Source organism: Gallus gallus, chromosome 1 (assembly GCF_016699485.2).
Source record: "Gallus gallus isolate bGalGal1 chromosome 1, bGalGal1.mat.broiler.GRCg7b, whole genome shotgun sequence".
In the NCBI taxonomy this organism is placed as follows: Eukaryota; Metazoa; Chordata; class Aves; order Galliformes; family Phasianidae; genus Gallus; species Gallus gallus.
The window spans coordinates 85,084,993-85,101,602 of NC_052532.1; the positions used below are offsets into that span (position 1 = coordinate 85,084,993).

At 35.8% G+C, this 16,610-nt stretch overlaps 1 protein-coding gene across 5 annotated transcripts in view; it reads left to right on the forward strand.

The window, feature by feature from the left end:
• TBC1D23 (TBC1 domain family member 23) overlaps nt 1-16,610 on the forward strand; it is a 33,912-nt gene that overhangs the window by 9,598 nt on the left and 7,704 nt on the right. For 3 of the 5 annotated variants that reach the window (XM_040698077.2, NM_001397128.1, NM_001397129.1), the window contains exons 4-15: nt 1,988-2,192; nt 3,388-3,511; nt 5,615-5,739; nt 5,844-5,887; nt 7,100-7,203; nt 7,786-7,908; nt 8,946-9,038; nt 11,237-11,407; nt 11,629-11,671; nt 12,411-12,520; nt 13,168-13,310; nt 14,543-14,587. In XM_040698077.2, the coding sequence (XP_040554011.1) occupies nt 1,988-2,192; nt 3,388-3,511; nt 5,615-5,739; nt 5,844-5,887; nt 7,100-7,203; nt 7,786-7,908; nt 8,946-9,038; nt 11,237-11,407; nt 11,629-11,671; nt 12,411-12,520; nt 13,168-13,310; nt 14,543-14,587 (1,330 nt within the window). The remainder of the gene's footprint in view (nt 1-1,987; nt 2,193-3,387; nt 3,512-5,614; nt 5,740-5,843; nt 5,888-7,099; nt 7,204-7,785; nt 7,909-8,945; nt 9,039-11,236; nt 11,408-11,628; nt 11,672-12,410; nt 12,521-13,167; nt 13,311-14,542; nt 14,588-16,610) is intronic. The other 2 variants (NM_001397130.1, NM_001030784.2) reach the window with 1 other exon arrangement.

Genomic DNA, 16,610 nt, shown 5'->3' on the forward strand with positions numbered 1-16,610 from the left:
AAGGGAGGTTATATAGAGATTTTATTTTAGGATTAGATTAAATATGTCTTTTTCATGTTTTTGCAAAAGGAGTGGTCTCCCAGTTTAAAGTAAATCTTTGGATGGTGTTTGTGTTTTGCATGCTATTTTATTTTTCAGAGATCTAGAGGAAAGGAAATATTGAATGTCCAATGACTTTGATGGGAAATTATTGAAAGCTTCTGCAACAAAAAACTTTAGTTAACAGTAATGAGACTCATGGGCTTCTTGTAACTGATGGGGAAGGAAGTTCACTAGAAATGTAATGCTCCTGCATTAACATGATGTGTATACACCTTGTTCTTTGTTCTGCCCCTTTGGGATGAACATAACATGGTTATTCCTTCTTTTACTGTAGTTCTGTTTGGCTAAAGTAAAATAGATTTAAATAGTGTATTTAAGTTACTAATTCATAAGTTTACTTAATGCTTGATCTTTCATAAAAATCTAGAGAGATATTTCTAGTGTTGGAAATACTAGAAACTGAAAATTAAACTGAAAATTGTGTGAATTTATATGAAAGTCAGGTTTAACTACAGTCTCTATAATAAACATACCTACATTTATACTGTAACTAAGCTAGGATCCTTTCTTTATGAGTAGCTATTTGTTTTGTATTTTCTGAGTAGCATAATTTGCAGTACAGTGCTGACACATTTCAGTATGTCTTAGATTCACTGACTCCATTGAGGTGGGTGCCAGTACTTTTTCTGAAGCGTTGCCAGCTTTTTAAGTAAGAGTCTATGCAGAAAGATGCCTTGTAAGTCATGACAGCTGAAGCTTTGTGTAAGTATCCAACTCAGCCATGATCATAGAATCAAAGAATCATAGAATCATAGAATTACTCAGGTTGGAAAGAACCTCAAAGATCATCAAGTCCAACTGCAGCCTAATCATAGTACCCTAACTCTGACAACCCTCCGCTAAATCATATCTCTGAGCACCACATCCAAATGGTTTTTGAACACATCCAGGGATGGTGACTCAACCACCTCCCTGGGGAGCCTATTCCAGTGCTTAACCACCCTTTCTGTAAAGAAGTGTTTCCTAACATCCAATCTAAACTTGCCTTGGTGCAACTTGAGGCCATTTCCCCTCGTCTTGTCACCTGTCACCAGTGAGAAGAGACCTACCCCAATGATGATGTTTAAGAAGTGTTAGCCTTACTACTTCAATTACAGAACTGCTTCTGTTCCAAATTTTTATGCTATTTAATGGGTTCAGAATTAGTCTGTCAGTAAATAGGGGACATCTTAACTTTCCAGTTCCTCACAACATTTATAAGAAGTTGAGCAATGTACTGCACTATATGAAAGAGTATATGTTCATAGTGTATTTTCTGGCTAGGAACAGTTCTACACCTAATTTAAAACCTGTTTATGGTTTTTTATGGTTACCCAAGAAACTCAAATTTAAACACCTTTTACAAAAATATCTTAAGTGTAGATGTTAAAATGTGATTTATACATGAAGACTAGATTTTAAGTCTCTAAGCCTTGCTGATTTCAAACTACTGATATTCTGATACTGATACTGCACATCAGTGAGCTTTTGAGGAACTGAAAGGTATGCATTGTGAGTTGATCAGTGCTGAAATTCAAATGAAACTCTTGTGGAGTTGAGCATAAGTTATTTGCTGAGCATATCAAATAGAAATAGAAGAATTAAAGGCTCTGTCTTTTTGTTTCTTTTAGATTCCAGTAAATCCTAACTTCTCTCATTTTGTTTTGTTGTAATATTAAATGTTTTAATCTACGGAGGTTAAAAAAGTCACTCACATTTTGATGCGTTTCAAGATGTATTTCTATTAGCATTTAATCTGCACTGCTAATTTGAGGACTTTTTGCTGTTCTCTTTTTTTTTCCCAAGCATACAGAATTCCATAGTGGTACAGTTGCACTATGAACTAAACTTATTCACTGTCTTTGAAAAGCCATTAATATGGTTTATATTTCTGTGCTTATTTCAGACCGGCTGTCAGTGCCAGAAGACGAGAAGTCAGTATTGCTTTTGGACATTGAGTCGGTTATTACTTTTTACTGTAAATCACGCAATGTTAAATACAGTTCTTGCCTTGGTTGGATACATCTCCTCAGACCTCTGGTTCACCTTCGATTGCCACGCAGTGATTTGTACAACTGCTTTTACGCTATCATGAATAAATACATTCCAAGGTATTTATATACCAAGATATAAAATGCTTTCTTCTGTCTGCATGCTATTTGTAAGGGCAGTAGAAGTATTTTGTGAAGGAATGTGTACGTTGGTATGGGCTACAGGAGCATTGTTTTTAGCAATGTGGTCAGATTCTCTGATATATTGATAAATTGAACTGTTTTTCAATGCCTGTTGGTTATAAATTCTTGATCAGGTGGCTTGTTTTTTCTTTTTTTCCAAGCTGGGTATGCTGTTCAGAGTTGATTACTGCAGAAGATACCAAAGGGAAAAAGAAATTGAAAAAATGGTTGAGAGAAATGTCTAAACAGGGCAACTTTGCTGTCAGTAGAAATGTTGGAAGGTTCTTTTTGAGATTATTTTTGGGTATATATCCATTCCTAATGTTAAAAAGTGGTAAGGAATTACTGACTGACTTGAATAATTGACCACATTAGCCATTCAAACAAAATGATTTGCAAGTCTAGAATCTTATGCTAAATTCAGTAATAGAACATTATTCTTTTCACATTTTTTATCCTATTAACTTAATGGGAAATCGGAGATCGCATGATAATTTCCAGAAAGAATCTCCACATGTAATTTGCTATGAATTACCCTTTCACTAATGTAGATGTACTTTTGTTTAAGAAAGTCAGGTTGATAACTCTATGGAGATTGGTGTATCACATTTCACATAAGCTTACTTAATGTTTTTAAACACTTGAGATTTGTTCTTAATGCCTTATTAACAACCGTTTCTTAATTCTAAATACTGCTTTATTTCCTGCCTGATGAATTGACATTTAATTGTTAATTGTGTGCAAAATTACCACCCTTTAAATTCCACTGGCTGCTATATCAGAATAATATTATTTTGAGCTCACAATACTGAGTTAACTATGCAAGGCTTATTTTGATATTTAAATCTTTTTAATGCTGCAAATATTTGAGAAAGGGTGTAATACAGAAGTATTAAATTCTTTCTCCTGTCTTATCAGCATAGTGGGTTTTTTGATGTTTGCATGTCCTCTCTGTTTTGGGTTGCTTTTTCTAAATTTTATGAGGTATTTTGGCTTCAAGGTTAGTGCTTGTGAATTATAAGAACTGCTTTGGAAATTACATTATCACAGCTGATGAAGAACTTCTACTTCAGGTCTGATGACTGAAATTTTATTGGAGAGGTTCGTGATTATTTCCACTGCTTGTTTTCAGGGATTGTTTTCTGAAGGGAAGACCATTTCACTTATTCAGGCTGCTTCTTCAGTACCATGAGCCTGAACTCTGCTCCTTTCTTGATACTAAGAAGATGACACCGGACTCATATGCACTCAACTGGGTAATAAAGTGAAAGTAGGGAAACATAATGAAAACTAAATTTGTCTTACACTGAAGTATACATTGCCAGTTTAGGAAAGAGTAGTACAAGAGATTACAACTTTGTAAATTGAAATAAATTACATAGTATAGTGTGGGCTTTGTCTTCAGTTGTGTAACGCGAGGTGTAAGATCTTGTAAACATGACATTTTTGTTGTACTGTGTGTTGATAGAGCCGTTTATGTTAGGAACTGTGTGGAATAACTAGGAATGAGAGCAAACAATATAGTCAAAATAGTAAGCAACCATAACGTTTGACATTAGTTTTTAAAGTGGGCTGTTGTATGGTTGTAGATATGGAGAAACATCAGCATAACAGATCTTTCAGAATAAGCTTTCTAATTGTTTTAAGAATGTCCATTCCAATAGATAAATTTTACTACCTAGTACAGTGCTACAGCATACAGCTCATATGCCTTTTAGAGCTTAGACATATATATATTTCACCCTTCAAGAATCGTTCATTTTCTCCTCCTATTAGCTTCAAAACCGCCTTGACTGCAGATAGTTCCAAAGATGCTTACATCAACCAGGTTTTTTGTAAAGCTTAAAGCAGGACTACAATATAAAGCAGCCAAGTTCTCATGTTCCAATGTTTCTTAGTATCAACAATAAAATGACATGATACAGCACTTGCAGAACATAAATTGAAAGAAGGCTTCATTACCGTGTTATGAACTCTTCCATGATCTTCTGTCCTTGGCCTTGCAAAATTTTTTGTAACTCCATTCACTATGTAAGTTAAAGAAATAAGACTAAAATGATTTATTAAACTACAAGGTCAGGGCTTTGCTTGATTGTTTGTGTTTAAAAAGACTTTTTAGGCTGTTACCAGTTTTAATATTAAAATGTATCCAAGAATAATTTTGGATTCTCTGGCCTTTGGCCAGTCATGAATCTTCACAAGAGGAATTGAGTCTTTTTTACTACGAGGCCTACCTGCTTTTGTATATTTTTCCCTAGTAAACAAAAACTTCTTTTAAGTCGTTTATTAAAAGTGTAGTGATCTATTAGGAAAAAAAAATCTTCTGTTTGAAAGGGAAATGAGCTGATGTTACTGTCTGTCTCAGTGTCATGCTCTCTGATGTGCAACAATCATAAATCTCATTTTCTATTATGAGATTACATCGAAATTCACTACAACCTTTATATAGATCTTTCTCTAAGTGTAGAAATTCATAAGCAATATTCAGAGACCTGTTGTGTCACTGTTCAGAGACATGCTGACTTCAGTAGTGTTTGATGCTGAGTTGGATACGTTTTCTTGGAAGCATGGAAATATTCCACGGTAGTGTATAAAACCAGCTAACCGAGCTTCTGAAAGCTGTTATTTTGTTGATACAAATTTAAATGCAACAGAAAGCTCAGTAAGATGCCAGTGAAGCCAGCTGGTATACATTTGAATTAGGTGAGTTTACAAATTTTATCTGGGATGCATAAAAGGAAATTTCTACCCTTTCTTCTATCCACTTTGAATTTTGCATTTCAGATAGTGTATTTTTAAAAGGGAACGTGGGAGCAGCCAGTTTGTTAAATGGTAATGAAAAGTCTCTGTTGCTTGCAAGTGTTCAATTAGTCAGCCTTAACTAATCATAATATAATGTTAAATAACATCATCAAACTAATATGTGACAATATTCAATTAGCTTGTTAGGTGAACCCTTTTATTCTTGTTTGCTAAGCTACTTGACTAAGTGTGTTCTGTTGTTAGTTTCTTGTAACTGACTTAGCATAGTATATTTGGTATTGACTGGCTGCGAGCTAAAAAGCGCTCCAGTCTGATGGCTGCATCACTGGTGGAGTTTTCTCTGCTCACAACATAAAGCTGAGTTGGCCTTCCCACAAGGAATATTCATTCACAGTAAAGCTGCAGCATTACTGCACCGTTTCCTTAAATATCGGTTTTGAGGTTATAAGTGTCTTTCAGTATGTGGTACAAAGGTGTGTTTTCACATGTTTTTGTTTGTTTTTTTCTTTTAGCTGGTTCCTATCTCTTAAAAATCTTATTTTGATAAGACTATTCCTGTATTTCTCTCTTGCTCACAGTATTTTCTAAATTTTTAGCTTGGAAGCCTTTTCTCATATTACTGTTCAACCGAAGTAACTCAGGCAATATGGGATGGTTATCTACAACAAGCAGATCCATTCTTTATTTATTTCTTAATGTTGATCATCCTTGTCAATGCAAAGTAAGTGTACAGTTAATTCTTTGAAACTTTCCATGCTGACATTTATTTCTGTTTCATTGTGGTTTTACTGTCTTAATCTTTGCCTGTGACTTTACTGTTTTCAGAGATGTTATCTTAGCACAAGAATCAGAGAAAGAAGAAATGCTAAGTAAGTACTTCACTTATACATCTCCTAGTGAAATATTCAGCATGTAGCACGATCCTCTGTGTTTATGTTTATTACTAAATAACTGAATTATCATTTAACTGTTTACCCACTGATTTTTTCTCAGCAGTACATCCCCTCACCTACTAATTCCTTTCTTGTTGTTCTTTTGCTGTGTTACATCTGCCCTGTCCTGTTTTCTTTTATTTCTTTTTAGCACTCCCACACCCAGTTTTCTTCATCAGTTCGGAGTAATTGAAATAATTTGTTTCCAAGCTCAAAACAGCAACTTCCAAATCCTTTTTTTAGAACTACGGCAGTTGTTACATTTTCCAGATTGTTATCTTTATATGCACTTGATCCAGGCTTAATTCATTGCTCTTGTCAAAGCATCACAGAATGGTTTGGGTCGGAAAAGGCCTTAAAGATAACTCCCCTGCTATGAACAAGAATATCTTTCACTTCAGGTGGTTGAGAGCTCCATCTTGCCTGGCCTTGAACACTTCCAGGGATGAGGCATCCACAGCTTCTTCCACAACTTGTCCTAGAGCCTCATCACCCTCATTTCTTCCTTACATTTAATATAAATGTATCCTCTTTCAATTTAAAACCATTTTGCCTTCTATCACTACATATCCTTGTAAAAAGTCTCTCTCCATCTTTCTAATAAACACCGTTCTGTTGTAATGGAGATTACATTAAATTTCTTGTGAGCCTATTTCACATCCGTTATATTTTTTTACGTGGCATAACACAATACAATCAATAAACCAGTTCCTGATAGCTACAAATGAGATTGCTTGGGGTTTTGCATGTTTGCTCTGTATAGAAGAACTGCACCCTTGTACCACTCTAGACATATAACAGTACAACTTATAAGTAATCTGTTTCAGGGGGTTCTCTTGTTCAGTCTATTTTAGGAAAGGCAGCTGACTTAATATTACAACTGAAAATTAAAACTGCAGAGGTATGAGTGTGGTAAAATTGAACTACTCTGGATCAGAGCCTTGGATTTTTGTCACATAGCACAGGCTTCCTTAGAATGAGGAGTAGTTTTCTTTAGAGAGTGAATCGACATTCACGTTATGCTTCATTAAAAAAATAAAAGGTTAAAAAGAGGTTCAAATAAAACAAGTTAGAAATAACTTACAGTGTGGCACAATGACTCTTCTCTGTGTGAAATACCGATGCACTTACGTTGTTTCTATATATCAGAATTTCTAGAAACTTCACCAGCCAATCTCGAAGTAGAGGATATAGAGGATCTCTTCTCTTTGGCACAATATTACTGTAGCAAAACTCCAGCTTCTTTCAGGAAGGTAATAATAAAGCAATTTTGAAATTCTTTTCTTTTTGGTGACTGAAAACTTCTGCTGACAGTATCACATTATTTAACTGTGATATTTTAGGCATCTTTTCCATACTATCACTCTGGCAGCATTTACTTTTAGAATCTTGGAAAGATAAGAAGTTTTAAGCAGAATGTGTTGGGAAGAAGCTTCCCTGCAGTATTGCTGCTTCATTACTGATGACCTTGTTTTGCAAACCAGGTTCTTGTAAGAACAGACGAAGTACAAATTCCGTGCTGACACTATTGTTTTGTAGCAGACTGCACAGCAGTCCTAGCCGTACTTGTAACAGCAAGCAGAGAACAAGTCACTTACCTGAAATAAAGCTGTCATCACATGCTCTGTTCCTGCATGTTTCCTGCATCCTGCTCTGTTCCTTACTCTAAGAAATCTGACTTCAGTGAATTCATGAAATAGATATGTTAACGCAGACAAAATATGCATATGTTGGGCTTAATATTATTGATATTGCAAATGTATTTTTACTTTGTGCCTTCACATTTGAAGACAGTGGCTCCAGTTAACTTTTTTTTTCCCCTCTTGCCTTTGCAGGACAATCACAGTCTTTTTGGCAGCAGCTTACTGGGCCTCAAAGATGACGACACAGACTTGAGCCAGGCTCTCTGTCTAGCAGTTTCAGTGTCTGAGATTCTTCAAGCAAATCAGCAGCAAGGAGTCAGTATGCTCAATTACTTTTCTCCAATTTTAAGAAAAATAAAGGAATCCCTGACTTCTTCATGTATCAGAAATACTTCTGAGTGCTAACACACAAACAAATATTTGCTATGTCATGAAAAGTTGTCTCCCCTTGTAAATAATCTGTTGACTGTACTACATCTGTTCTGTAGCAACTAGAGCTACAGGGAAGGGGAACTTAATATGAATGATTTGGACCTGAGGGGTGGATGCTTGAAGTAATTCACTAATTTGAATTCCTTTCCAGATGTAGCTAATTTAGAGAAAAAATTTAAACCCACCACTTTTGAGAAAAAATGCTGTTATGAAATAATGGTCTTTTGTCAATGAACTGCTTAAACACACAAAAAGTGGATTCAAGCTATTTCCGTGGTAGTTCATTGCAGACATACTTAGATGCAGGGAACAGTATGTAAGACCTCTTAATACCGTGCTTGCAATATTTAAAACCAAAACATGGATTATGTTGTAGCTAGATCACAGTGTTTCTTACAGTTGATATTTTATATTACAGTTTATAGGCTTCGGCTGGAGAATGCATGCATTTCTTTTCCTAGTACAAACAAAGTTATGCATGCACTTATGTTCTATTTAAGTTTCTGGGACATAAATCTATCCATATGTGCTGTGCTTAGTAGCAGTGAATGGTTAGATTAGAACTTCAGAGCCTTCTTGTCTTGTTGATGCATGTTATTGTATCCACTCTATGTATTAACAGTAGAGGTGAAATAAACTGTACTGCGTATTGCACTCTGTGATCTTTCTTGATCTGTAAGCTTGTGTATCAATGAGAAAGCTTGTGTATCAATGAGAAATCACTACTAAAACACTGCTGGTGATCTGATAATAGTAGCATGGAGTACTCAAAATACGGTTTTCTGATAGCTATTGGCCCATTTGAGGGAGGTTCCCGAAGCTTTGGAACTACAACTAAAGTATAGTTGGATTATGTACATTCTTATCACAAACTACATGATTTTAAAATGTTTGTAATAGGTAAAATCTTTCTCTTTCAGGAAGGAGTGAGGTTCTTTGTAGTGGATTGTCGTCCCGCAGAACAGTACAATGCTGGGCACTTATCAACAGCTTTTCATTTAGACTCGGATTTGGTTCGTATGTTTTTTGTTTCTCTACTGATTTTTGAATCCCAAGTTAAATAGAAGGAAAGAGGAATGTTTGTCCTGAAAAAATAGCTTGTCTGGACAACTGTAGTCTAGCTACACTACAACGATTCAAAACTCAAGACAATTGGTGGTACCATCATTTGACTGAGAAGTGTAGTCCTCTTTGACTTTGGAACGTGGGATTCCAGGTTTCCTGCTCTCTGGTTAGAACTGAAAACTCATAGAAGCAGAAGTCTAGACATTGTTGGAGAAGTCGTCTCTTTTTAGCACTACAGAGCCTGGTCGTAAGGAGGATACGTCCTGAAAATGGTGTGATTGCTCCTTTAAAATGCTGGCAACATAGCATGAGAGAGGAAGTGCATTAATCTTGGGACTGAGATGTATTAGAGACTAATTACTTTATTAAAAAATTTGCTGTAGTTTCCGTTTGATTATGAATTTCTAATTGAACATTCAGTCATACTCCTGTCATTTTTCCCCAAATCACCTGTGCTTCCTTTCTACTTTAACCCTCTGCTGTTTCATTCCATACTGCTCCCATAAACGCTCTGAATTAATTTCTCTTTACATATGGCACAACAAGCGTTTCTACCTTTCTCAGTTAAGAAGCACTATCCTGCCTCTAGTATCTTAATCTCTGTAGTTAAGATACTGTATTATTTGGTATGATTTGCAAAGTATAAATGTTTAGTGTTTGGGGTTTTAACGTAGATAAAACATTATTTCGGAAGAGCTTTCCCAGCAGTACACGTGAGTGTTTTTTTCTAGACTTAATTGAATACCAGATTCAATAAGGTAAAATTAAGCATTATAAACTGTTAGTAAAGCTTGTTAACATAGGGGGGAAAATGTCCACAAAAGTAATTTTTAAATTGGACGTTATTAGTTATCACATATTTAAGTTACTCTGTAGCATTGTGTGTTAGTTGATATAGTTAAGATGCATTGCAAATCATGCTGCATTAATGTTGCCAGGTTCACCTGTGTTCTTAGAAATACAGTGTGAGGAAAAAATTACAAATAATCTTTGAGACAAAAAGCCATTAATGGAAATTCAGTGCCTTTTGTGTATATTTGTATGTATTGTATTTGGATGCGGTGCTCAGGGACATGACGTAGTGTAGGGTTGTTAGGGTAGTATGGTCAGGTTGTGGTTGGACTTCGTGATCTTTAAGGTCTTTTCCAACCTGAGCAATTCTATGATTCCGTGATTCTGTATGCAAAGAAAATACAGTTTACTTTAGGGAAAGATGGCGGGTAAAAACACCTTGAAAAACACTCCCTGGCTAATAGGGAGTCTTAGATAGGGGCTAAATTTTACTCCATGCTCTAAGTGATAAAGCACCAGCGCTTGGTTCTAGGAAACCCTAGTTAAAATTCAGGCAAATGTACTGATGGCTACCCTGTGTGCTTTGCAATTCATCATTTAATCCACTGTAAAAGTTAGATAATGTTGATTTTTTCCTCTGTAAATCCAGTTACAGATCAACATTTCCTCATTAATTTAATTAATTGCCTTCTTCATTCTAGCAGGCAGAAATTTCGGGTGTATCTAGAATGTCTGCTTTTCTCCACCTCTTGCGTAGCAGCGCATTGCTTTTGCATGCATAATAGGCCTTCAGGAGACCACAGCCTTAACTTTCTGAGAGTACTAAGAACTCCAGGTATCTCCTCGTATTTCTGATCAGCTTTTTTCCATAAATCTTGATAGAGCAATGAAAAAAAGCTTTGCAAGGAGACAAGAGGAGAACCTTACCGGCATCTATAAATTCTAGGTACTTTAAAGGCTTCCAAAATGGCAAAGTTAGAAAGTGCTGTACTTGGTCAGATAGAAGTAATGGAAATCAGTCTCTCTGACATATTGCCAGCTTACTACAGCATAAAAGTTGCAAAGACTTTTTTTTCAACATTATTTAGTGTCTGCTAATAAAATAAGCTGAGAAACTGAAGTTGGTTTTCTTTCCCGGGGAGTGCAGTGAGGGAAAAAAGGACCAGTCTCCATGTTCTTTATATAACAGGAGGTCTGGGTTGAGCTGTCTGATGTGTGCGTGTATGTCTGTCTGTCTGTCCAGTTAAGCATTGCTTGTGCTCAACAAATTACAACCATTTTCAAAGTCTGTATTTTTTCACAACTTATGTTGTGGTATGTTAGTGTCAAACAGACTTTTTAATGCATTCCACAGATGCTTCAAAACCCATCAGAGTTTGCACAGTCTGTGAAATCCCTATTAGAAGCACAAAAGCAGTCTATTGAGTCCGGCTCTATAGCTGGTGGGGAACATCTCTGCTTCATGGGAAGCGGCAGGGAAGAAGAAGATATGTATATGAACATGGTGCTGGCACACTTCTTACAGGTACAACTAAATTATCGTTGATTTTAATAGTTGAAATAAAGTTTATCTGTATGTATGATAGATACTAAGTGACAAAGTAGTTTCCCCTTCAAATATGAACTGTTTTAACATTAGATTTTGTGGTGATTTTTTTTTTTAAACAAACCTGCATTTGATTGCCATGCTTGCAAAACTCAATCCAAGGATGTTTTCTTCAGCCAAGAATATATTTTCTGTTGCAGAAAAATAAGGAGTACGTGAGCATAGCCAGGGGAGGATTTATGGGTAAGCTTATTGAAAACAACTTTTGTATTAATATTGTCTTAAGAAAACACGGTATATCAATGTTGATATTTTCATCAGACTTTGGCTAGAAATTACTTAAATCAATGGCAAATACATTTCATTTGCCAGATTTTTGTTTTGCATAAGTCAGCGTTTAGACTCGTGTGGTTAACTGTTACAGCATACCTGCATTCCTGACCGGTGATAAATTAGTGCAGGAAGCAGGGGAAATTTACTCATCCTTCTGTGTTCATTCCTTGTGTTTAGTCTCTCTATACACTGCAGATCCATGCGAAGATGCTGCTTAATAATTATTGTGTTTTCTTAAACTGTTAGTTCATCATTTCACAGTTGGTTGCTGGAATCAATCAGTAAGGCTCTACAGCAGTGGAGATGTCTATACAATACGAGTACAGAAGTATTGCTGTTCAATATGTGCAGCTACCTGTAGGATCAAAGCAATGACTTATTTTTTGCTACTGCTGTATTTGTCTTTTTTGGTTTTAAATAATAACTGTGCTAATGCCTTTTATTACTCAAAAAAAGCCAACAAAAAAGCAACCAGTTATATTATAGTTATACCATATAACAACCAGTTATATTATATTATATCTGAATTTATCAACTTTACTCATTCAGATGGAGCAAAAATTGTTTCAGATTAGTCTTGGTTATACAGTATTTTTATCTACAGATTAATGCCACTGTAGTTCTGAACATTTTAACGGCCTTTTAACAGCCCTTCAGCAGCACTTAGCAGATATCAATGTGGAAGGACCAGAAAATGGATATGGTCACTGGATTGCTAGCACCTCAGGCTCCAGAAGTAGCATAAACTCCTCTGTCGATGTAAGTGAATATTAAGCTCAAGTGATTCGGTGGTTTCAGAGCCCCAGATGTACTGAACTTTTTCTTCATGTTCCTCCTTTTCACGTGTGAAGTGCATTACTGCATGACACAATTGTTCTCAGTTGTGTGTTTAATTTCGGACTTTATTCAGCCTCCAGGTGGAGGTGACCTAAATATTCTTATCCTCTGGAAAGGAAGAGCCTACCTATAGGGAGGAACTCTCTAGAGAGTTCAACAGAGTACCTCTGGAGTCGTTCTCCAACAGAGTATAATAGACAGTGTACTTTTTGGCTCCTTTTCACTCTGGGAGCAAGATACTCCAAAGCTGGCTTACAGTTTCATGGGAAAGCTCACAATTGTCATTTCTCTACAGCTAATGTGTTAGACCCAGAACTTGGCTTTTAATTCAGATGTAATTTGGCACAAATTGAATTATTTCTCTATTTTTCATATAGAGTACTGATTAATAAGTTTGTTAGCTTGGTTTTCAGATTTTTAATTCAAAATTCAAAAGAACTTGTAATGCTGTAATGTTTTATTGAGCTTAATATCTTGTAATCTGTTTTGGCTCTTAAAGAAAGAGGACCCCTACTTAAATTGCCTGATTTTTTTTAAATGATTAATCCTGAGAAGAGTTACTTCTACAGGGTGATTCTCCTAATGGCTCAAGTGATGGAAAAGGAGTCAAGTCCTTGGTGAATAAAATGACAGTTGCTTTGAAGACTAAATCTGTCAATGTGAAAGAAAAAGTTATTAGCTTCATTGAAAATACATCCACTCCAGTAGACAGGTGGGTCATTTATATCTCACTACGATTAACAATGAGGAATGCCACCTATTTCAGCTGGCTATTTTGTAAATGTGAAGACAAAAGTTACCTTACAGTTTCAGCCTTTAGATCTCACACTGCCAGTCCCCTCACAATTTTACCATTGATAGAGCGAGTTTGTTGTTCTGCCTTAGTAATTGCAAGGCCACTGTGGGGGACCTTTTCTATTGAATGTTCATCTAGAATTTGTCACTACGTGATTTTTTAATTACTTTGAATTACTTTCATATAATTAAATATAATTCATATAATTTGGATTACCGTCATATATTTTCTGTATTCAGACAAAAAGTTGAGAATGATTTCACTCTTTTAGTGAAATACTAACTCTAATGGAATGGGTGAATGAAAGAAAGGTTCTGGACATAGTTCTGTTGTGTTGGGTTTTTTTTTGGTTGGTTGGTTGTAATTTTTTACTACCTCATCTAATCCAGTTGAGGGTGAAAATTTTTGAATATGGCAGTTTTTAAGTTCTGGTGTAAATGTAATCTTTAAACCCCAGATCAACTCTTGTTCATTTGTTCATCTGCAAGTAGAGATGGGAATGAGAACAGGCAAGCATGTTAACAGACACTTTCAAAGTAGGACGTCTTCATTCTAAATATGTTAAATAGATAAAAGAATAACAGCTCTCATCTGTTGAAGTTTTAATTGAATAGCCTGTTTCAGAGTTCTTTCAAATTCAGCCTCTGGAGTTGTATGTGGCAAAGATATTAGAGTTCCAGAATCTCACAGAGGTAGTGTTTGCTTGATAGCAGGAATTAAGACATAGGTCAAGCCAACAGCAATTTTTAAGCAGTTTTGTATCTAATCAAATGTACACATTGTTGCTGGTTTGTTGGAATTAAGATTTTTTTAACTATTCACAACAGGAAGCAAAAATTCTTAAATCACATTTGGTAGCACCTTTTGTCTTGTGAAGAATTCAAGTAGAGCATAAATATAAATATATATATATATATAAGCCACAGATAGCATTAAAGAATATGTCGTTAATAACATTTTTACAGATTTCTGTACCTCATGGCCAGCTGTCACGAGGCATTGCTTAATTCCTTTATGAGCAGTCTCTTTGAGAGAGACACACTGCCAGTACAGAGCACTTCCATTGCTTCTCTATGTTTTTCCCTTAAGCCTTTTTTTTTTTTTTTTGGTAATTCTTTTGTTCTGTCCTCTGCCCCAATTTGCTGTAGAATACCTTTCAATATTCCGTGGCCAGACAGAGCAAGCCTGGAGCGGTAAGCTTGAGAATTCAGCAGTCTGACTAAAACCACCCTTGTCGTATTTAGCATGGCATTGCAATATTTGTAAGCATTGGTTACACTGACAAAATAGCTCTGGGTTCTGCTCTGTTATTCCTGTTTTCTTCCTCATGGTGGCTTTCTGCAGAAATGGGTTTTTTTCTGTTTATTTATAGGTATTATATTTTATACATGGCTTGTACTAGTGAGACACCAGGAGCAGTTACTGAAGGAGCTGTGGCCTTAGAGAGACTGCAGCTGCAGATAGGACTTGCTTCAAACTATTCATAAAGTATCAGAACTTGAGGGGGTAGACTTAATCCTTATGGATTAAGTCTGTCTGTAAATCTGGAATTTATGTGCTTCTTAGCATACAGTGATAGAAAACACTGATAGAACCAGAGGTACTCGTTACTGGGAAAAGAAAAATGCTGAGGTAATAAGTAAATGTGCCTTGAAACTTTGCCTCATCTTATTCACGTAACTACTGCATCTCACACAGATGTGGAGCGCCCTCACGTTTGTGTCAGATGTATTAACTCATCATTATTTCACAAACCAAACGTGTGGCTTTGTGATAAATGGAGGACTTCCAGAGCTGGACATGCTTCCACAACTCACACGTAATCACCGAGGGACTTTGCTTATACTTGAGGAACGTTGTGTTACAGCTTTTTGCCCTCATGGACTGAGAAGCACTAAGATTGGTGCCAAAGGGACTAATGGAGAATTAAAATGCTTTTTGAGATTTCAAGGATTTTGGTCCACTGCTTTCCAAGTAGTTTGCATGTGCTTGAAAATAATATTTGCCTGCAGGCAAAACCAACAATACTGCTAACCAGTGTCCTTTAAAAAAAATACTTTAAAAAGTGTAGCTGTCCCAGTAGCACATTATATAGTTTGTTCATTTAGAAATCCTAAATATTGTGGAAATTTTTACACCCATTTTGTTGATCATTTTTTCCAATGCTTTAAAATGTGTCAAAACTTCAACTTCAAACACTTTGTGACATTGGTCAATACAGTCACATTTGTGTTTGAAACGAAGAAGGTTTGATGTATTGAGATTATACATGGGTTATTTTACTTGCTTTGACACACATTGCCTATGTATGTTCCTCATGAGGCAGATGCCATAAGAAACTCACACTAAACTCACACTAAAACTTCTCTTCAAATTGCAACTCTGAAAAACATTTTCCCATCCTTTTAATTAGATCCACTTTTGCAAGCTTGCCACAGAAGGGAATTACATTAATTTTTTACCAGTGTAATTATGGTCTTCCATAGAAAATTCTTTTCTAGTTTAAGACATTCCCACATTTTTTTTTGAAGTGGCTCTTTCATTTCTCATCTTGACTAACTTTGCTCTCTAAACACCAATAAGACCTTCTCTTCAATCCTCCCTGTGTAATTCAAGTCAACATGATTTAAACGTGTTTCTTCCCACTTAATTGGTTATGTACTCCTAAAACAAGTCCATATTTACAAAACTCTACATAAAAAAAAACCACTGCCCTCTTGAATTGTCAGTGTCATTGATGCTTATTGTCTTAAGCACTAATCAGCATGTTTCTGTATGTTTACTTTTTGTTGGGTTTTTTTTGGTAAAATGCTTTTTTTCCTATTAAACATTTCCTTGTTTTCTCTTCATTAATAAGTTTTAGTCATACAAAAGTATGTGAACATACTCAGAACAGGAACCAAGTCTTATAGTTGATAACAAATGTGAGTAGATATTGTGGAGGAGAAAACATTATAGAAATTACAAAGGGAGAAATGGACAGGTGTGTTTTGGGGTGATGGTTTTTGTTTTGAACTGTTACACGTAGCCCGTTATAAAGGCAAAAATCATGAACTTTTGGGCATTGTTGTTTTGGTATTGCTTCTGTTTGTTCTTCAGCAGTTGCATATTTGGAGGCTTTCTGAACACCTGAGGCTTTCTCGTATTTGTTTCAAGTATTTCTGTGCTGTTGATCTCCAGAACCTTTAACGTGACAGCTGTGACTATCTTCACAGT